At 44.9% G+C, this 22888-nt stretch overlaps 1 protein-coding gene across 1 annotated transcript in view; it reads right to left on the bottom strand.

Annotated features, from left to right (window-relative positions):
- ITGA6 (integrin subunit alpha 6) overlaps positions 1-22888 on the bottom strand; it is a 70918-nt gene that overhangs the window by 14184 nt on the left and 33846 nt on the right. Inside the window, exons 8-26 of the mRNA XM_082215798.1 lie at positions 21370-21581; positions 19200-19327; positions 17333-17428; positions 16512-16752; positions 16044-16261; positions 14363-14424; positions 12784-12971; positions 11277-11435; positions 10413-10528; positions 10120-10309; positions 9793-9876; positions 7116-7195; positions 6866-6943; positions 6673-6775; positions 5277-5450; positions 4670-4768; positions 3751-3861; positions 3392-3487; positions 1953-2078 (exon numbers count right to left, since the gene is read on the bottom strand). Coding sequence (XP_082071924.1) covers positions 1953-2078; positions 3392-3487; positions 3751-3861; positions 4670-4768; positions 5277-5450; positions 6673-6775; positions 6866-6943; positions 7116-7195; positions 9793-9876; positions 10120-10309; positions 10413-10528; positions 11277-11435; positions 12784-12971; positions 14363-14424; positions 16044-16261; positions 16512-16752; positions 17333-17428; positions 19200-19327; positions 21370-21581 — 2561 coding nt within the window. The remainder of the gene's footprint in view (positions 1-1952; positions 2079-3391; positions 3488-3750; positions 3862-4669; positions 4769-5276; positions 5451-6672; positions 6776-6865; positions 6944-7115; positions 7196-9792; positions 9877-10119; positions 10310-10412; positions 10529-11276; positions 11436-12783; positions 12972-14362; positions 14425-16043; positions 16262-16511; positions 16753-17332; positions 17429-19199; positions 19328-21369; positions 21582-22888) is intronic.

Genomic DNA, 22888 nt, shown 5'->3' on the forward strand with positions numbered 1-22888 from the left:
CAAGGGGGAGAGGCGGGCACCGGCAGGTTTATTAGAACCACTACCCACGCCGGAAAGACCATGGGAGGCAGTGGCAATAGATTTCATGACTGATCTGCCAAGGTCCAGAGGGAAAACAGCCATCATGGTTGTGGTAGACCTGTTAACCAAGATGGCCCACTTTATAGCCTGCTCACATGCGGTCACAGCGGAAGAAACCGCTAAATTGTTTGTGGAAAATGTGTTTAGGCTGCATGGCGCCCCCTTGAGGGTGGTTTCTGACCGAGGGAAACAATTTACTTCCAGGTTCTGGAGGAAGCTCGTGAGCTTATTGCATGTAGAGGTGAATTTCTCAACTGCCCGTCATCCAGAAACCAACGGGCAGGCGGAAAGAGCTAATGGTGTCCTCCAGCAATATTTGAGGTGTTATGTGAATGACAGAGAGAATGATTGGGTGGAGAAGCTGGCGTTGGCAGAATTTGCCTACAACAATGCAGAGAACGTGTCCACGGGGATGAGCCCCTTTTTGGCTAATCAGGGGTGTCATCCCCGAGCCTTCCCAGGGGGGGAAGGGGAGAACTGGAGCGTTCCAGCTGCAGAACAGTTCGTTGAAGAAATGGAAGCGATCCATCGCCAGCTCCAACTTAACTTAAACAGGGCTAAGGAGGAATATAAGAGGCAGGCAGACAAAACCAGAAGGGAAGGAGAAAGCATTAGGGTGGGGGACCAGGTGTGGCTGTCCACCCAAGGGTTACCATTCAAAGGGGGTTGTAAGAAGTTAAGACCCAAAAGGCTGGGCCCATTTGAAGTCACGCAGCAGGTCAACCCAGTGGCTTTCAGACTCCGGTTACCGAACCACATGAAGCTGCACCCAGTGTTCCACAGGTCGTTGCTGTCACCGTATAAAGGGGACAGAGAAGGGAGGGTCAATAGGGGACCAGCTATGGAGGAAAAAGAACACAGCTACCATGTAGCGGAGATTCTCGATTCCAGGTGGAAGGGAGATCAAGTAGAGTATTTGGTAATGTGGGAAGGGGAGCCGGAGTCGGAAAACACCTGGGTCATGGCAGAGGATGTAGATGACGAGGTTTTGATAGAAACTTTTCATCAGAGATTCCCTCGTAAACCTCAGCCAGTGGCGAGGTTCCGGAGGGAATACTTCGCCACCACCGACGAAGAAGAAGAGTTGGAGGGGTTCTCTGATTCCGAGGCGGAGGAGGATTCAGCGAGCCGGAACGAAGACCGATGGAGGGAAATGTTCGAGACGTCTGAAGATGAAGAGGATTCTTTTCGGGGTTTTAGCTCCTCACCGCCCAGAGGAGAGAGTAGGGGCGGGGGGGAAGGGGGCCCTGGAGGGGAGGTGGATGTCAGGGAACTGACATCAGAGGAAAGGGAGGTGGTAGGGCTCCCAGAGGCTGGGAGAGAGTCAGCAGCTAAAGCAGGGACCAGCAGGGGGAGCGAGGGGTCTCTGGAGGAGGATCTCAGTAATGCTGCGAGAGACGCAGCAGCCAAGGCAGGAACTAGCAGGGGAGAGAAAGGGGTGAGAGACACGTCCAGCGAAAACAGCGGGGAGGTGTCAGAAGCAACCGTAGGGAGACCCATACTTCGCCGGAAGCTGCCACGTCGTGAGTCCAGGAGACGCGTTTCCGTTAAGGAGCTTCTTTGCTGGAAACGCTTCCGCAGGCAGCCACTGTCAGACTCTACTAGTGACTAGAGCAGACATGTCTGAGGAGCTCTGTCACACACAGAGGTTTGTGGAGCCGCACAAACTCTGAGGGGGCACAATTTTAAGCACAAGCAGCTAATCATCCCCTCACACTTGTTTAGGCAAGTTGTTTCACTTAACATCTCAGCCAAAGGAAAGACATTTCCCTATACTAAGTGGATGGTGGTATCTTTCCATCTGTAAAAAAAAACAAGCCCCATGATGTGTGGAGCACATATTAAAATAGCATATTAGTAAAACAACTCACCTTCCATAGCAAGAATACCAATAGAGCAAGCATTAACAAGCCTGCAAGAATAGCTACTAAGATGATCCACCAAGGAACCCCTTTATACAGAGCTACCGTCTTTGCAGGGAAGACAGTCACTCGCACCTACAGATCGGGAAAATACATAAATGTCAGTGGAGAAGATCGCTGGGCACAATGTGTTGAACTTTAAAAATCTGCATCCTTTTGAGCAATGGAATCATAGTGGACAGTATTAAACCATTTTTCAGATGGTTTATTACTAACAACTAAAAGTAGGAACGTAGGAAGGCTATCTTATACCCAAGCAGGTCCATCGGGCTGCCTAGCTCAGTATCGTCTGCAATAGGGTTTCCCAAACTTGGGTCTCCAGCTGTTTTTGGACTACAGTTCCCAACATCCCTGACCACTGGATCCTGCTAGCTAGGGGTGATGGGAATTGTAGTCCGCACAACAGCTGGAAACCAGAGTTTGGGAAGCCGTGGTCTATAGCAAAGTGGAAAATCTTAGGTTCGGTGGGGTGGGGGCAAATGCAGCCCTGAAAAGCAGCTCTATAAAAAAATTTAAAGACTACTTGAATAAATATTGTAATATTAAAGATATGTAATCACTTGAAAGAAACAATTAGGCCTAGGATTAAAATGGAATTAAATTTATAAATAAGAAAATGTACGATAAGGTAAGCTATGTAATATGATTAGGACTGTGATATGGTCTTTTGAAACACATATTGGAAACTGCTACATATAATTACTCAGAAATTCGTATGGAAGAGATTCGAGGAAGTCAAATACTATGTTTATGAAGATGGGTGGTACTTAATTTTAATTAATTAAGTGGTAATATGTTGTATGTATCTTTTTTTCTTTTTCTTTTCTTTTTTGTTTGTCTTTATTATTGTTAATCTTTTCTTTCTTTACTATGTTTATTTACTGAAAATAATAAATATTATTGGGGGGGGAAGCAGCTCTATCTGGCTTTCCCCATCCACACCCCCTCGCTCCAGGCTACACCCTTCTCACTCCCCCTGCTATGCAGCCTCCTCGGGTGTCTTTGCCAGGCTGGATTGTATCCTCGCACTACCAACAGTGCTTCCTGCTTGCCTGGGCTGAGTTGCACAGACTCACTGAACTGTAGAGTTAGAAGGGACCCAGATGGTCAGATGGTCCAAGGCGTGTGTGCAGAAATCAGCCCACTGTAAAAGGTTGAGATTTACAGTTGTGGTACCATCCACTTTTGCCCTGGCCCCACCAACCAGACATATGTGGCCCCTGGGAAATCAGCCAGAAGGGAATTCTGCCCTCAGGCTGAAAGAGGATTCCTTACTGATGTATATTCCCTGTTGAACATGCTGCGTGCCTCGTGCCCAAAGGAACAGTTCCCTCCCTGCCTACAAAAACATACGGCCTCCATCGTCAAAAGAAATGTCACAGACTCACATCAGTAGCTTCGTTTGCCAGCTTAATGTTATCTGCCGCAGCGATGCTGATGGTTGCTCTAAGGACAATGTCTAGGTAGCTCATTTTAGAGTACTCCTGGTAAAGCGGGGTAGGAAAGAAAGAAAGAAAGAAAGAAAGAAAGAAAGAAAGAAAGAAAGAAAGTTTTGCATTAGGTAAAATAAAAAGAGGTGGCCCAAATAATAACAATAACAATATATTATTTGTACCCCACCCATCTGGATGGGTTTCCCCAGCCACTCTGGGCGGCTTCCAATGAAGATTAAAAATACATTAAAATGTCACACATTAAAAACTTCCCTGAACACGGAATCTATCCAAGACAAGTTAACAGAGCATACCTCTAGAAAAGTGCTATTCCATAGTCTTGAACGCAACACAACAGATGCTTTGCTGTCCAGTCCCTGTAGTGGGCATCTTATGGTGACACAGTTTGCCTCCTTGTTACATTCCTGCATTAAATACGCAAAACTTTTTTTTTAAGTGCATACTTTTAAGGTGAATACCCAATGTTTCTGCCAAATGTGCTGTTTTGCAGCCAAAAGGAACAATGAAAGCTTTTAGAACAGGAAATACAAATAGATGAGTTCTTATATACGTAATGTCCAAATAGAAGCTTTTGTGTGTCTTAGCGAATACAAGTGTCAAACGTAACAACTTTAAGGAGCAGTACTTGCAAAAGATGATCTTTTCTTTGTAATGTTCCACATCTGCCTTTGGAAAGTATGGTTCACATCTGATTCATCCGTACATACGTGGAACACAAAAGCTTCTATTTGGCCATTACGTATATAAGAACTAATCTATTTGTATTTCCTGTTCTAAATGTTGGTCCTTATTGCTTCTACTCGGTTAGATAATGTGAAAAGAGTTATGTTTATATGATGTATAAAGAATTTATATAGTTAAACACAGCCAGTTACTTTGTGGATCATTTTATTAGGACGTAAACTGTCACAGACTAGTGCCCACTAATAAATTGGGCTCTAATCTGCAAACATTTATGTCCAGATAAAAGTGGTCATCTTTAAGGTGACAAGCGACTGTAATCCTTTAAATTTCAAAACAACAGTTATTTTTAAAATACGTGTTACATGTAACTCAATAAAATTATTCAACAGGAATTCAAAATCTTTATGCCTAATATCTCCCTGCATAAATACTTGATGACTAATTTGGAAAATAAAGGGACTAATTTGGAAAATAAAGAGAGAGAGGGGCATACAAAGCAGCTGGTAACAGTTTAAGGCAAATGCTTACCAAAGTCTTATATTTTCTTTCTGAAAACAAAGAAAAGCTTTTGCCACCCTCTGTCTGTTTCTCTGCGACTTGACGTTTTGTCCTTGAACTTCGAGACATCTATAAAAATGAACAGGGATATAAATGCAGTCGGGTCTTTTTTTAAAGAAGTGTGCTATAGAACAGGCACGTCCAACAGGTAGATTCGTGATCTACCGGTAGATCACGGGACGACTGTGGTAGATCACAGACTCCCCACATGGAAGCTAAACAACTTTAGCTCCCCTAAAAAAAAGCTCAGCAACTATGACCTGAACCCCCACAAATGGGGTAGATCGCTGCTCATTTTTAACTCTGTAAGTAGATCGCAGTCTCTTGGGAGTTGGCCACCCCTGCTACAGAAGATTTAAAAGTTTAACACAACTGAGTAGCTGGAGCAGGATTTATGCAGGAGAACTGAATTCTGCAGGTTTGTCAAAAGTATATACAGCAGCAGCATCACCACCCAGTTTCCTATATGCACTTTTTCTCAGGCACTCTTGCAAAGACAACAACATACAGCCTTCTTCCAGTTGCCAAAGAGCTGCAATAAATCCCTGCAATGTTCGGACTGGCAACGCTTATTTACCTTAATTCCCAAAGGGTTTATTTCATTCCGAGGTTCGCACTGGACTTCTCCTAACTCTTTGGAGTTGATAGATACCAAATACAGCAGCCATTTGCCTCCCTTGATTTCTTTTGGCCACAGGATGTCCAAGGAAGCTGTGCCAAATGTTTTCAGCGGCTTGCCCAAGTTAATTATCTGTCAAGAATATTAAAAACAAAACAAACATGCATTTTCTCATGCAACAAGACATTATCAATATTGGTTGTGGGTTTTTTGCATACCGCCCTTCATCTGCAAATCTCAGGGCAGTTCCCAACATAAGATTCAGGGCCGGATTTCCGTATAAGCAAAACAAGCTATAGCTTAGGGCTCCACTCTCTTAGAGGCCCCCAAAAAGTTAAAGGGAAAAAATCTGGATGTACATTTCCAAAACATAAGATAAAAAACAAATAAAATAAAACCTACATACAGCAACAGTGTTTTGTGTTGTGTGGGTTCCTATGATGTAAGTAATAGGCCCCGCCTGCTAGTCTTCTCCCTAAAATATCACTGGTTTGCTCATTTCTATATATAGGGTGCCTACAGTCTGCATGGACTGTGTAATGTGTATGGGTTGCTCATGCGTAAGTTGCCGCCTCTCCAGGCTTTGTTGCCTTGCTAAACCTTTCAGTCTGGGCAGCCCTTCACTTTGTGGCTGCCTCAGTCGCTAGCAGAATCCGTCAGTGGGCGTTTCTTAAATCTTTTCCAACATAAAAGTTGTTTGACACCCAGTCTCCTCCTACTCTCTCTGCGCGGATGTCTTCTGCGCAGGGTGGGCGTGGGTAGCGGAGGACCCGTGCTCTCCCCGCTGGTGTCCGGTGAAGAGTCCTGGAGCCCTCTCGCCGATTCCCCCATCTGCCCCTCTATATCCTTGGTGTTGCGCTGATTTGCTTCCCCATCTGCGGAGCTGCCTCTCTCCCTGCTGGGCCCTTCTCCAGCATCATTTGAGAGCCTTCCCTCCGCCTCTAGCTCCGATGTCAGTTCCCTGACAGACTGGTTGCACGGCAACATGTCCAAATGGCTTTGGATACCTATTAGGTCCACAAATTACCATATATCCAACACACAAAAACAGCAACAATTTGTTGTTGACAAAGGACAGCTGGACATATAAAGGGCCCCATGACCTTCAGTAGCTTAGGGCCTCATCAAACCTAAATGCGGCCCTGATAACATTACAAAACAAAATACGTTGTAAAAGGAAGAACAACAACAAACCAATAACACACACACACACGTCTGCACATTTAAAAAGACATCCGATGTCAACAAGTCAAAGGCCTGGTAGAAAAGGAACGTTTTCGCTTTGCGCCTAAAGATGTATAATGAAGGTGCTAGAACTATTCCTTCATATATATATATATATATATAAACTTACTCTGAATTCATATTCTATTAAGCTGCCAATGTCCTCCTCAGATTTCATAGCGCTTTCACCGATGACGTTGCCTCCAAAGTACACCTGGGCAGGCTTAGCCGCCCTGTTGTTAAAAGAAACATCACATTTTAATGGCCATCACAAAAGGATTGTCTCTAGCATTGATTTGTTATGCTAAATATAAGACACTTACCCTGTGAGTGACAAAAGCAGTTCAATAACTACTTTAGCACTAGCGGTAATTGGATCCAAATTAACTTGATTGCTTGTTCTGCAACAAAAAGGAAACAAAAGGACACTTGTTTTTTCTGCTTTGTTTTTAAAACCACTAACCATTTCCATGTCATAATTACGCCACATTCACAACCAAGTCACAACCATTTCAGAATATTTACAAGCATTTGAAAAAGCAACTAATACTTAAAAAAAATAAAAAATCTTACGTCTCCAATTTCAGATTAATATCCAAGTCCTTGGTATCGACATTGACTTTACTTGTACTTAAAATCACGTAGAATGTAACCTGAGAAATGGGATAAATGCAAAGTTATTAATATATACTAGAGACATATCAATTTTTGCTTTATGTACTAGATAGGTAATTTTGATAGATGTTTCAAGGGGCTGGCAGTCATTGGCTAGATACTTGAATTGACTGAAATGTTCAGCAAGGTGTTTAGGCCACATATGTTTTTTCATTGTCCTATACTGAAATATTTTTGGCAGAAGGTAACTGAAACTATCAACAGAACTGTACGGAACAGCCTTACATTTATAGAGCAAAATGCCCTCTTGAATGATATACCCAGCACATGGAACCTTATGAAAGGGCAATATGAATGGACTCTCCGTGCCCTTACCACAGCAAAAAGACTGATATTGATAATTGGAAAAATAAAAATGCGGCTCCTTTCTACGATTGGATTGAAGACTTACACAAACTCACAACAACTTGCATATGAACGCAGACTTGCCCTGGACAAATTCAATGATATTTGGAATCCATTCTTACAAATACTGTAATAGGTTAAGATCTGGTGAAGTACAAGAACAACCTTGTAAAGTATAGTTTGGGACGCGGGTGGCGCTGTGGGTTAAACCACAGAGCCTAGGACTTGCCGATCAGAAGGTTGGCGGTTCGAAACCCCACGATGGGGTGAGCTCCCGTTGCTCGGTCCCTGCTCCTGCCAACCTAGCAGTTCAAAAGCACGTCAAAGTGCAAGTAGATAAATAGGTACCACTCTGGCGGGAAGGTAAACGGGATTTCCGTGCGCTGCTCTGGTTCGCCAGAAGCGGCTTAGTCATGCTGGCCATATGACCCGGAGGCTGTATGCCGGCTCCCTCGGCCAATAAAGCGAGATGAGCGCCACAACCCCAGAGTCAGACACGACTGGACCCAATGGTCAGCGGTTCCTTTACCTTTAAAGTATAGTTTGGGTCCCCCCCCTTTATTTTCCTTTCTACGTGGGTTCTGTTTCTTTTCTCTCTCTTTTATTTATGTCTCACCATGTTTAGTACACATATAATTATGTACTTTATGAACTTTCAATAAAGATGTTTATATTTTTTTAAAAAAAATGGTGTTCAGGGGACACCAAGCTGGAGCAGAGGGAAGAGCTCTGCCATCACTCCAAGGGTGGAGAATCCGTTTTCCCCACAAGGCATTCCAGGGATGGAGACAGACCCAGGAGCCAGTCCCACTTCCATCACTTGATTACCATGCCAGCTCCAGACCTATGTGCCCCAGAGGCAGCTTTGGTCTCTCCTGCCTCCCACTTTGGCTGGCATGAGTTAACAGGGCTGCAGGTGCAGTGATGGCTATGCCAATCCATCATGCCCCCCGATGCCTGGCCAGGGTTTGGGTTGCTCTGTTTACTATGGTATAAATAAAGGTAAAGGGACCCCTGACCGTTAGGTCCAGTCGTGACCGACTCTGGGGTTGCGGCGCTCATCTTGCTTTATTGGCCAAGGGAGCCGGTGTGCAGCTTCCGGGTCATGTAGTCAGCATGACTAAGCCGCTTCTGGCGAACCAGAGCAGCACACAGAAACGCCATTTACCTTCCCGCTGGAGTAGTACCTATTTATCTACTCGCACTTTGACGTGCTTTCAAACTGCTAGGTTGGCAGGAGCAGGGACCAAGCAACGGGAGCTCACCCCGTAGCGGGGATTTGAACCGCCAACCTTCTGATCGGCAAGTCCTAGGCTCTGTGGTTTAAGCCACAGCACCACCCACATCCCATATGGTATAAATATAATGCCCTAATTTTGTGCTTCATTGTTTCCGATCTTTTCTTTGACATATCAACTGTAAGATATAAGTTTCTGTCCTGACTAGATGGTTAATGAATACCGTATTTTCCCGTGTATAAGACGGTGCTTTTTGCTTTAACAAAAGATAGGCAAAAATTGGGTGTCGTCTTATATAGTGAATGCAGAGGGGGGACGTGCGATTAATGGCAGCAGCAAGCAGGAGATTGGCAGCTGCGATTGGGCGGGTGACTGGTGGCTGCGGCAAGGCTTGCTGGCGATTGGCTGTGGCAAGTCAGCAGGCGATTGGCAGCTGCGGCAAGGTGTGCGATCGGCAGTGGCTGTGGCAAGCAACCGGCAGTGGCAGGCAGGCGGGTGAACAATTGGCGGAAGTGACCTCCCCCACCCCACCCCCAAAAGCTAAACAACTTAATTTCTTACGTTTGGGTTAAAAAAAATAGGGGTCATCTTATACATGGGGACGTTTTATACACAGAAAAATACAGTAGCTTTTTGGGGGGAGTGATTTTAGCTTGGAAGAAAAGGAGCACATTTCAGTTATCAGATGTTGAGTAAACACTGGTTTTAAAATACAGTGGAACTTCGGTTCTCCAACGTCTCCGTTGACGAACATTTTGGAACCAGAACACCAAAAACCCGGAAGTAAATGCTTCCATTTTCGAACACTCCTCGGAAGTCCAACGGCTTCTGCTGTGAATTTTTCAATTTTCTCAACTGAATTTGCCAACAGGCCTTTGTGCCTCGGTTTTCGAACGCTTCGGAAGTCGAACAGTCTTCCAGAACGTATTACGTTTAAAAGCCAAGGTACCACTGTACACCAGACATTGGCTCTATAAGAAAAAACCACTTACGGAAGAATTTCTCTTGAAAGGATTCCCAAGTTCACAGTCTACTTGAGAGCCGTTTGGATTAGCCCCGCAGGTCAGTTGTTTCTCCTGAGTTAAAAGAGATCGATATTTCAATGCAAAGAGTTAAATGAAATAACGAAAAGGTTCTTTGAACGTCCGCATCACCTGGGACTCAGCTACATTAGCAAAGAAAAAGCGTTTTACGTGCGTTATAACACGGCGACACGAGATGACATTGTGGAGTCCAGTGTTTCACCAACGCGATTTCCCGTGATAAAGTTTACAATGCGTTTTCCTGAAATGCTTTTTTTACACAGAAACAGAACTTACCGGAAAGGCTTTCAGCTCCCTAAAAGCAGAGTAAGTCAAGCTATCTGGAAAGGTAGCTATGAGTCTAGCTTCATGGGCATCTTCGCCATCTGCCTCAGGATCTCTTGGGTCCGACGGATTGTTTGTCACTGTGATTTCAAGGGCAATGTCTTTTTGGTCTTTGAGGACAAGCACTGGAATGTTGTTCTTACTAAGGACACAGAACGAGTCAGGTTTTAGGGACTGGTGGGAAGAAAAGCCTCCAAGGAGCACAAGCGACTTTATTTTCAAAACTGGTATCCTTAAAGACTTACATTGGTAAATAGGAAAATCTGTCTTCATTCCCTTCTTTGGTGCAAAATCTGTAATGAAGCTTCAAATTGCTGTGGCAAATATTGTCTTCTCCACAACCTTCTTTCAGGAACTGCACCTACAACGAACGCAAGTTTAGATTTGAAACAGCATCGAATTTAAAGAATTACAGCCACATAGGAAACAGAGGAGGTATAGTAATCTTGGGCCACGAGCCACTTTTTTGGTCTTTTTCCGCACAACACCTAAAATCAATCAACCCAAATAGTGCTGTGCCAAACTTCTACACCCAAATATTTATGAGCTGCAGAATTGGCTTTCAAGGAGTTTGAAAAGCCTGACAATGTACCTATTATTGGTCTTGTGCCTATATACCGTATTGGCCTGAATATAAGCCTCACTTTTATCCCAAATCCCAACCGTGAAAAGTTAAAGTGCTGCTTATATTCGTGACCTGACGGTATGCAGCCAGGAGCGGGGGCAAACAGGAAAGCGGCGCCCGCCCGCAAGGCTGGGAAGGGAGAGAGCGAGGAAGGGGAAAGGCCACCCGCAATGCCCCCCCCCCAGTATGCAGCCAGGAGCAGCAAGGAATGGAGTGGCTTATTTTGGGGTATTTTTTCTTTCTTTCTCCCCCCACCTCCAATTTTAAACGTTTAGCTTATACAGTCATATCTCATGCCCCCTGTGAATTTTGGATGAACAGACAGCGCACTCAACAAGCGTGCAGGCATTACAAACACAGATCTCTGAATTGTTACTCAGACAAACCTTTCCTTCTTTCTATGTGTTTCTGAGACGTGGTGCAAAATGAACTCATCAGGCTGGAACAGATCTCAGGATTAGAAAAGAAGGGGGGGGGGACTTACTTCCGCATTAACTGTACTTGGTTCATTGGAATTTAGAATGGGAAGAAGTTCTGGGAGCGACCGTCCTTGTCTCCTCCTTGACTGAGAGCTGGACTCGGAGCCGTTTATTGCAACGCCAACTGTTATAGGAATTGGACGCAGTTTATCTTTGATATTTTCCTAAGAGATACATACATTTGAATTATTAGCACACAGAATAACCCCCTGCTGGGTTTGGCAGCAAATATCCTGGCTTCAAACTTACTGTGTTCAGCTTTCACGAAGGCCCCAGCCTCCACAATGCCATCACTGTGACAACATCTCGGTTTCCAACATTGGCATATTAGTTCAACTGGCTAGGGCCAACCCACAAATATTTAACCTAAAAGTACTACTCGCATTGCCAAACTATTTATGTATGTGACAGCAGCAGCAGCTAGGATATTATATGCGCAGAAATGGAAAGAAGAGGAGGTTCCAATGAAAGAGGAGTGGCTTTTGAAAGTAAAGGACTATGCATTCAAAATGATGAACTTTTTATAGAGGAATGGAGGCCTTTAGTGGACTATTTTTTAAAAAAACATTAAAGTCAAATGAAATGGTGGGCAAATTCCTTGCTTGTAACACCAAAGGACGAAAGCAAGGAATTTGTTCCTAGGGTGCTTACATACATGCATAATGTTTTGATATTTCTATCATATAACACCAGTCTTGAAAGGCCTACACTGGCTCCCAGTACGTTTCCGAGCACAATTCAAAATGTTGGTGCTGACCTTTAAAGCCCTAAACGGCCTCGGTCCAGTATACCTGAAGGAGTGTCTCCACCTCCATCGTTCTGCCCAGACACTGAGGTCCAGCTCCAAGGGCCTTCTGGCTGTTCCCTCACTGCGAGAAGCCAAGTTACAGGGAACCAGGCAGAGGGCCTTCTCGGTAGTGGCACCCACCCTGTGGAACGTCCTCCCACCAGATGTCAAAGAGAAAAATAACTACCAAACTTTCAGAAGACATCTGAAGGCAGCCCTGTTTAGGGAAGCTTTTAATGTTTAAAAGGTTATTGCATTTTAGTGTTTTGTTGGAAGCCGCCCAGAGTGGCTGGGGAAACCCAGCCAGATGGGCGGGGTATAAATAATAAATTATTATTATTATTATATTATGCAAACTCCTTTTGCCTGAACTAAAGAAACAAACATGAAATTATTATTCTGAGCAATGATTAGAACATGCAAACTCACGGAGCTCGCAATAGCTGGCATACATGTTGTTCACCTGTATGTTCACAACAACTCTGTATGGTAGGCTAAGGCTGATGGAGACGGACTTGCCAAAGGTCACCCAATGGGCTTCATGGCTGTGTGGGAACTTGGCCACAGGTTTTCCCAAGCCAGCTTTCTAACCACGGCATCACAACGGATCTCATATGTGACCCACAAGCCGGAGGCCACCTCAAGTTCACCTGAAAGCGTATCGTTGGCGAAACTGGACCTGAATGGGGCAGCATTAAACACAGAAGCCTCTGCGCTTCTCATACCTGCAACACGAGTTTCTTTGTCACACACTCTTCTTTCTTCTGTCCTTGGAGAGTCACACTCCCACTCAGCTGATCGGAGAGTCGCTCAAGAGACTGCCCTCTGGAAGAGAGTCGATCGGAAAACTGCACTCTGGACGGCCAGCCCGATCGCCTCCTCTCATTTTCTACTTCAATTGTATAGTTCAGAACTGGGAAGTGGGGGGGGGGGGAGGGGGTTGGAGTGGAAGGAAAAAGAACCCTCAGAAATAGTATAAGGGAAGACAAGTTGTACCATGTTTAATTCACTGCTCTTTGTTTAAATGGTGCTAGAAATCAACGCAGTTCAGCCTTCCTAACCTAGCTCACTCTAGATATTGCTGGAATACAAATCCCACCATTCCTGCCTTGGGGGCTTATGGGATTTGTAGTCCATAACACATGGGGAGGGGCACCAGGTTGGGAAAGGCTGGTATACTATCTTACAGATGTTGTACATTAGCCCATTTTTTCCCTGCCTTCCCTGGAAGGCAACAAGTTTTATTTTAATAATAATAATAATAATAATAATAATAATAATAATAATAATAATAATAATATCATCTTTATTGTCATTGCCCCCTTTCGGGGACAACGAAATTTATTTTAATTTTTTAAGATTTTTTTTATAAGCATATCAAACACATACATACTGTATTTTTCACTCTATAGGACGCACTTTTCCCCCTCCAAAAATGAAGGGGAAATGTGTGAGCGTCCTATGGAGCGAATGCAGGCTCCTTGGCTACAGCGATAGCAATGCGAAGCCTCCGAAGCGCAGAGGGAGAGCTCCCCCCGCGCTCCAGAGGCTTCGCGTTGCTTTTGCTGAAGCCGCCTGAAGCCCCCGGAGCACAGGGAACTCCCGCTGCGCTCTGGGGACTTCAGGCAGCTATCCACAAGCCTTCGGAGTGCAGCAGGAGTTCCCGCTGCACTCCAAAGGCTTGCGGATAGCCGCCTGAAGCCTGCAGAGCGAGAGGGGTCGGTGCACACCGATCCCTCTTGCTCTCCAGGCTTTGCTTTGCTGGAGAGGCGCTGCACAGTTTCCTCTCTCTGTGCAGCGCCCCTTCAGTGAACGGGAGGAGAAATGGAAGGGGCTCCGTTTCTCCTGCCGCTTCACTGAAGGGGCGCTAAGCAGAGAGGGGGAGAATCCCCCCCCTGTTCTCCCCCTCCTATGGTCTGGTGCGTCCTATAGAGTGGAAAATACTGTATATATTTACACAGTACACATACATAATACACTACCTTATTTTCATAACATAAAACATACCTACATTACTCTATATAATACCTACCTGTACTGTACATATCAACATACCTACACACCTAGGAAGGCAACAAGTTTTAAGACCTGGTCACCTTGCAAGATGCGCCGCTGAGCTGGCTTTGTAAGGATACAAGTGTCGAACTTCAGGCATTTTTGCATGAACACGTGAAGTTAAAACAATGCAGAACAGGGGATTGCATAAAAAATATTGGGGTCCATGGACACATTTGCAAATGGGACAAATTGTTGTGGGAGCTACACTTAGCGATATGCAAGTATCGTTATATCATAGCAACTTACTTAGTTTGGGGTTGAAGTCACTGGAACTAGCTGTATACTCAAAGCAAGCTTCAATGTTCACGCTGGAAGAATTCAAGAGCACAGAAATAAACTTCAAAGAGTTCAGCACTGGAGACATTTCACCAAAAGCTGCTGGAATCTCGAGAGTAAATGCATTGCTTCAGTGCCCACCCTCTATAGTCAGGTACTTGGTGCCATCAACACATCTTCTGTCGTCTTGAGGCCTGGTATTTGCATTGTCCCAAGAAGGAAAAGGGAATGAGACTGCCAACCCCTTGCTGCTCCTTTGCCTCTTCGCTGCCACTACCCCATCTGCTCTAAGCAAGTGATCAGTAGAGCTGGGCGATATATATGCCATACCAGTTAAAAGACAACTGAAGGCAGCCCTGTTTAGGGAAGTTTTTAATGCCTGATGCTGTATTGGTTTTAATATTCAGTTGGAAGCCGCCCAGAGTGGCTGGGGAAACCCAGTCAAATGGGCGGTGTATAAATAATACATTATTATTATTATTATTATTATTATTATTATTATTATTATTATCTTATTTTCTACAGAAGGCAAAAGACTCAGCAAGCAGCGTCTCATAAGAGGAATAGCTTGAAGAAACGTAAGACAAAACTGTTCCACTCAGAGAGCTACAATTTCCAGCGTGCTTTAACAATCAACCCCTCTTTCCAGAAAAATCCGGAACTGAAGCTCTATTAGGGGAATAGGGATCCCAGTTCGAAAGCACGTCAAAGTGCAAGTAGATATTATTATTATTATTATTTGTTTGAAACCGGTATGGCGTTCAGATCACAATACCGGTTTCAGACAATTTTAGCTGGCAATTACCAGTTCATCCACTCATCCATCTAAGCGATGGGCGGGGTTTGCGACTCAGCCCGGAATTCCCGAGCCTGGGTGACACCCCACCTTGCTTGCTGGACCGTCGCTCCGCCCCCTCCCCGGCTAGCCAATCGGATGCAGGCTGGGGGGCGGAGTGAGGGCCAGGTAAGGACAGGCTCCAGCCGACCTTCTCCTAGTCGGTATATTGATAAATCGTCTGAAACTGGTATGGCGTTCAGATCGCGTTACCGGTTTCAGATAATTTGAGCTGGCAATACGTTGCGCCGACTCAAGTTGCAGGCGGAGCCGAAGAAAGTTATGGGGGAGCACCTTCTTGGGCTCTGCCTGCCTGCGTCTTTAAGGAAGCCCCCCGCCAGTGAGGTCCAATAAGAAAGGCTCTTTTTCTTTACAGATGCCTTACCTACATCCCAGCATATTTACAAGGATGCTCCATCATCCCTTCTTCTATACTCTCAATACAGTTCATCAGTCTATAACAGGCATAGGCAAACTCGGCCCTCCAGATGTTTTGAGACTACAATTGCCATCACCCCTGACCACTGGTCCTGCTAGCTAGGGATGATGGGAGTTGTAGTCCCAAAACATCTGGAGGCCCGTGTTTGCCTATGCCTGGTCTATAATGTGGCCACACTAGGAAGACTGGGTACTGCTCCTCTCACTGTATCTCAAGGATGATATTGCCGAATGGGAAAATGCAAGCAAAATTATCACGGGTCTGGAACAACTCCCCTGTGAGGAAGGCTCAGAACAAATGGGACTTTCCAATGGGACTTTTCCGCTGCTTGTGTGAGCCTGAGTACTTGCTCAGTATTGGCAAGTATTGGTACTTGCTCAGACAGAACGCTTCCTGCCCCCCAGCTGAGCAGTTTAACAAAGTCCTGATGTCCCTCCAGCTTGCTCAGTAGGGCTGGGTGATATATCTCAGCTGTTTCTTCTTCCCGTAAGGTGGTGGGGATAGGAAGAAGCAGCTGCGATACATTCCAGACATTGTGATGTATCAGCGTACAGTGGAACCTCGTGTTACGTACTGTCCTCCTTGCAAACGCTGCAGGTTATGAGCTCCGCTAACCAGGATGCCCCTTGTTGCAAACTTTGCCCCGGGCTGTGAGCGGAAGTCGCGTGCCGGCAGCGCGGCAACAGCAGGAGGCACCATTAGCAAAAGCTGGCCTCATGTTATGAGCAGTTTCGGGTTACAAACGGACCTCCGGAACGGATTAAGTTCGTAACCAGAGGAACCACCGTTTTGCGGTATATAGCTGCTGATATACCACAATGTTGAAAACCGGATGTTCGCCCAACCCTAATGATCAGGGACAAGAACAATGAGAAGAAGAGCTTGCTTGGTGTTCTGGGCTGGTCCCAAAGAGAAAAGGCAATGGCGACTGTAGCAAAAATGGTGACTCGTGGAGCAGGCGCACTGAGGACACCTCGCCCAAGGGTCTTCAAAAACCTGGCAGCGTGGTCTCCACCATAAAAGGTTTGTAGGGCTCCAGCCTTGAGCTCCAAGGAGGAGAAGCCAGCTGAGACCAGGACTGCCATGCTGGTGGTTCAAAGCCCATAGAATCAGAGGCTGGTGGTTCAGAGCTCACAGAACCTGAGGGTTGGACCCTTCAGAGCTGAGCCAGGACCCTCACAGTCCCCTAAGCACAGCTGGCCAGAAGAATTGGGTGCCTTCCATACTACAACACTTGCCCAACGGCACAGGGAAGAGGTGTGCCTGTTGAGCGGCCACAGAAAGACAAAGCAACGTTCCTCTTCAGGCTGAGTCTTTAATAACTGCGGCCTTCAGGCTAGGAGAGTAGATATTGGTAAAGACGGCGAGGAGGAAGAGACCCATGAGGCCCTGCTGCCTCAATAAGTGAGAGGGATGGGTTGGAGCAATGATCCCTTGCTTCCAACATTACCAAGGCAACATGGGAAGAAGAGGCATTGTTGTAGCTCTTAACACCCAACAATACAGGAGTAACATCAACAATCCAACCTAACAGGTAACAGTGTATTTGCGGGCTGGCATAGTAACCTCCCATGCGGTGCACCATATAGTGGAAATTCTCGTGCATATGAAACACATGAACGTTTGCCAAAACATTGAAACAAATATTAGGAGTTCAACGGCTTACCAAATCCCACTGGGGACTTCACAGTTCTTTTTCTTTAGGTCTATTCTGCCGGGGTCTATCTTAATAGTTTTCTTAACGTTCACCACAGGACGCGATCTTGTATGTCAGGAGGGAAGAGGAGGTTGGGGAAGAAACTTGTTATTTCAATGAATGGCACTCGATGAAGGAATTCTTAGGCTAATAAACAGGGAAAGCCCCATTGGGCTTTCTATTTTCATGCTGTAGTAGGGAGAGGCTCTGACAGAGTGGCCTAGTTCTTTGCAGTGTGTTAGCACCGAGAGCACAAGAGGGTTTAGAGTAAAACATTTCATCAAAATAAGTTGCACAAACAAAGACTGGGTGACTGCATTTAGAATAAAACTGACTTCTCTTCCTTAGTCCTAGTCTGTCATTCTTTCTGTCTGTCTCTGTTTTTATGCACAATTATTCCCACAACAGTGGCAACTTAGGCCTGGATGACATTCTCCTGTGTCTGGACTGTTCTACTTTAGGCAGCAGCAGTGGTATAACGTGGGGTGGGGGCCAAAGGGGCGGTTTCACCATGCTCAAAACTGTTAGGGGCGCAAAATTTCAACACCCATTGCTGCCTCAACACAGCTGCACGCTTCCACCACTGGGCTCCACTGAAAACAGCTTCTACGTGCGAACCAGCAAGTGACCTCTCCAGACAATGGAACTGCTCTTATTTTCTTATCGCTGCGGCTGCGATCCCTTAGGTGACATGGATGTCACTGGGCAGTTGAATGCACACCCATCTGTTTCCCTCCCGCCATGGAGCCCCGGGCACTGGCAACCCACGCTACACCACTGGGCAGCAGATAGAGTCACATGACTGGCTTGGCCCTCAATGGAAAACAATTCCCTGAACACTGACAGACAGACTGACTGTAGGAGGGAGGATTCTAGGCCCCCAACAGTCTGAAAGATACAGTCCAAGACACATTTACTATATCATCATTCCTATGTCTGAGAGAATTATGCCCAAGTGACTGTGCTCTTGTTCAAGGACTCACTCATTTTAATATTTATGAAAGTTTGGGGCCTCGCTGTTCTTAAAAGATGAAAAGTACACTGTGGAAACTCATGCCAATTGTTAAGTCTAGTCTCCTCAAAAATGTTTGGGCTCAGTGGCACATTTGAAAATCTAAGAAACTGTTGTTGTTGTTGTTGTTTAGTCGTGTCCAACCCTTCATGACCCCATGGAAGAAACTGTTAGGGCACCACAAAATACCCACTTCACAGAAGAAAACTGGTGATACTCAGACTCTCCCACCCCCTCCAAATAAACAAAAAACCTGTGTACTGTTGAATGGTTTCTTTAAATGTAAAGGTTCATCATTGTTCCACTCCATGTGTATGACTTTGAGGGGCCAGAGCAAGGGCCAGAGCAAGATAACGAGACCCAGCTTTACAGCTGTGAAACGTAGCAGGTGCTGCTGAGTTGTACTGATTAAACTGTGTCAGCATTTGGGTAGAGTATATAAGGAGCAGCACCTAGCTCTCCCATTACCCTGGGGGATGGGTTGGTGGTTGGGTCTGGTTTGGTTTGTTAATGTATTTAGTGTAAATGGAGTTTTTGTTTTTCTTATTAAAACCTTCTTTAAGTTATTTTTGAGTCCCTTTTTAATGCATGGTCTCCCCAGCAAGCTCTCTGCAGCGTTACCATACTGCAAAAAGCCAACATGTACACCCCATAACAAATAAAAAAAGAAAGAAAGAAAGCAGGACACCTTCCAAACAAACAATGCCCCAAACCCTCAGTTATTTTTTAAGGGTGACAAAGGAGGTGTCTGAGAACAACCAGGGTGCGACAGGTGCCACATTAAGGACCCCAGAGTTAAGGTTAAATCAAGAAGGCGCTACACACCTGTAAACAGCTACAGAATCTGAAAGAGACCCAACAGCAATATCAGGATAGGAGTTTTTGTCAAGGTCCATGTTTCCGGTGATAGAATAACCAAAGGACGAGACTCCATTTGCCCCACCATCCAGAATCTGAAACAGTGCGAAAAAATGGAAATTGTTATGCTGTATTTTGCTACTTGACTGCGATCCATATACACTTTTCTTTGCTGTTTTCAGTGTATTGGATTTTTGGAATATTCTGATATGTTCATGCCCCTGTATACAGTCCGCATGTCTCTAAAGATGAAGGGTGGTTTAAAAACATTTAAATAATAAATGTATGCATTTAGCAGCTTCATCTGGTGTGGGGGAACCTTTGGCCCTTGAGATGTTGCTAAACTACAACGTCCCTAATCACTGAACAGGATTGCTATGGCTGATGGGGCTTGGAGGGTCAAACAACATGGAAGGTCAAAGATTCGCCCTGCAATTAGTAGAACGTCACCTTAGGAAAAAGGCAGAGAGTAAATCAGACATAGAAAAGGGTCATAAAAAGGGGGAGCACAGGTAAAGGAAGTCAGAAAGGAGCCGCAATGGGGTACACACTATGGAAGAGGGTGCTGTCAAATGTCACAGAATTATAGGCTACCGTATTGGCCCGGATATAAGCTGCACCCACAAATAGGCTGCACCTTTAAAATTCAAGGCAGGGGGGAGACAATAGCCAAATATAAGCCCCTCCCTTAAAACTGGGTTGCAGGCTGAAAATCGCTGCAGTTGGTAGAATTGCAACTCCGAGCCAATTTAAGCCTTTGATCTTGCAAGCCCGCAAAAGTTACCGTACAATCGCTGAAATCGCAAATCGCTATTCAATTTGCTGCAATTCCACAGGCACTCACTCCCGTAAATGGCAAATGAACAGTCTCAAGCTCGCAAATTGGTAATAAAACATTTTTTTGTTCCGTTTTACCGTATGTCTGTTTCGGCGGCGATATCGTATAAAAGCCCATTTTTGTAAGGTTGCAAATTTAAGCCGCATTTTCAACTTTTCACGGTCGGAATTTGGGGGGAAAGTGAGGCTTATATTCGGACCAATACGGTATCAATGGAAATTAGGTGAGCACTTCCCACTGAAAAGAACTAGCCAAGCATCTATCTCATCAACACCAATCTCCAGAACCATAAGTCATTATAAGAATTATTGATTAATGCAGTTAAAAGAGTCTACTGACAAGCCATCGGAACACATAGTCAATTTTTTTTTAGTCAATTTCCCCCCCAAGATTTCCTGTCTACATAAAGCTTATAAATAAAAACAGAAAAATCAATGGCAATTAAAACAATAAAAGAATATCACGTCTGCATTTATTAGGAGGCAGGGCATGCTCCACACATGCAAAAATAAATAAATAAATAAATAAATAAATAAATAATAATAATAATAATAGTACAAATTTGAAGGAAGAGCTGAATTCTGCAACAACAGGAAAAAGTCTTTTATCTTAAATTCTACAGAAGGCAAAAAACTTAGCAAGCAGCGTCTCTTAAGAGGAATAGCTTGAGGAAACGTAGGACAAAACCGTTCCCGTCAGAGAGCTACAATTTCCAGAGTGCTTTAACAATCAACGCCTCTGTCCAGGAAACTCCGGAATGGAAGCTCTATTAGGGGAATAGGGATCCCAGTTTGAAAGCACATCAAAGTGCAAGTAGATAAATAGGTACCACTCTGGCGGGAAGGTAAACGGCGTTTCTGTGCGCTGCTCTGGTTCGCCAGAAGCGGCTTAGTCATGCTGGCCACATGACCCGGAAGCTGTACGCCGGCTCCCTCGGCCAATAAAGCGAGATGAGCGCCACAACCCCAGAGTCGGTCACGATTGGACTTAATGGTCAGGGGTTCCTTTACCTTTTAACAACACTCAATGCCCTTATAACGAACTACAGTTCCTAGGATGCATTGGTGGAAAGCACGACTGTTTAAAGTGGTATGATATTGCTTTAAATGTATAGTGGAGATGGGGTCTTACATGAAAAGATATTAGGAAGAGAAGAGAGGGCTGTGCAAAGTCAAAGGAGAGAGGGAAGCAGGTGGCAGAGAACTATAAGTGGGCAGCTGCTTGGGAGAAGCTTAGGAAACAAGCAAAATGAATATTTCAGTTCCATTGGAAGGAGAAGCGAACATCACTAGCTAGTACCTGTGCTGGTTTTGTGTTTATGCCGTCCTTGGAGCCATGATAAATATACACCTTGCCAGAGTCATCATATGGAGCCCCTACAGCAATATCTGTTGCATAAAAAAAAGAGAGAAGGACAACAACAGTCAAACTGAACATGCAGTTTTCAAAGCTACATGGATTGCTCAAATAAGGCAGGGCCCATGGAGTTTGTCCAGGCCCCAGAATCAGAAATTAGCCGCATTTTACGGCTGGCACAGGTCCAATGGTGACCACGTGGAGATCTCTGGATCCCCAGGCTGGCGACTGGGGAAAGCAAAATGTTCGCTTAGAGAAGGATCTGAAACATTTTCTTCCTTGGAGCTCGAATTTGTTTTATTCTGGATTGTTTTGACGTTGTCATGTTGTTGTAAACCGCTTTGAGATGCGTTCTTTAAAATATAAAGCGGTATAGAGATGGAATGAATGATGACAACAACGATAGCGACAACTTCATTGTGTGTGGGCGGGTGGGAATGGTGTGTAGATATTCCATTGTAGTGACTGTAACCTAGGTTTAAATTGCCATTTGGCAATTAGATTACCATATTTTTCTGTGTATAAGACGCCCCCATGTATAAGATGATACTACTACTACTACTACTACTATTACTACTACTAATTTATTATTTATACCCCGCCCATCTGTCTGGGTCCCCCCAGCCACTCTGGGCGGCTTCCAACAAAACACTAAAATACAATAACCTATTAAACATTAAAAGCTTCCCTAAACAGGGCTGCCTTCAGATGTCTCCTAAAAGTTTCTCTTTGACATCTGGTGGGAGGGTGTTCCACAGAGCGGGTGCCACTACCGAGAAGGCCCTCTTCCTGGTTCCCTGTAACTTGGCTTCTCGCAGTGAGGGAACTGCCAGAAGGCCCTCGGCACTGGACCTCAGTGTCCGGGCAGAACAATGGAGGTGGAGACGCTCTTTCAGGTATACTGGACCAAGGCAGTTTAGGGCTTTAAAGGTCAGCACCAACACTTTGAATTGTGCTCGGAAACGTCCTGGGAGCCAATGTAGGTATTTCAAGACCGGTGCTATATGGTTTTGGATGCACCCCCCCCCTATTTTTAGGACTCCAAGATGCCCCCCCCACTATTTTTAGGGACTCCAATTTAAGAAATCCCCACCATTCACTATCCGTGTATAAGACAACCCACAGTTTTCCACATAATTTTAAAGTAAAAAAACCTAGTCTTATACATGGAATAGTACGCTATCTATCTCAGTTTCTATCACTGCCAAGAAGCAGTAGCTGTGTGTGGAGGGCTGGAGATGTACCGCATTCTCTGCTGCTACAAATTTCACAAGCACAAAATGGAAACAAAAGCTCATTCTGCCAAGGGCAAATTTTGTAAGAATGAAAGTCTCAGAGATCTAGAGATTCAAGTGGGGTACAAATACTTTAAAGAATCCGTAAACAAAAAAATAAGCACACATTTTGTTGGAATCAAGTCTTCTATCCTCAAGTATTTTAACATGGTGTGGAGAGAAAGCAG

The sequence above is a fragment of the Podarcis vaucheri genome (assembly GCF_965113315.1).
Source record: "Podarcis vaucheri genome assembly, chromosome: 1".
NCBI lineage: Eukaryota > Metazoa > Chordata > Lepidosauria > Squamata > Lacertidae > Podarcis > Podarcis vaucheri.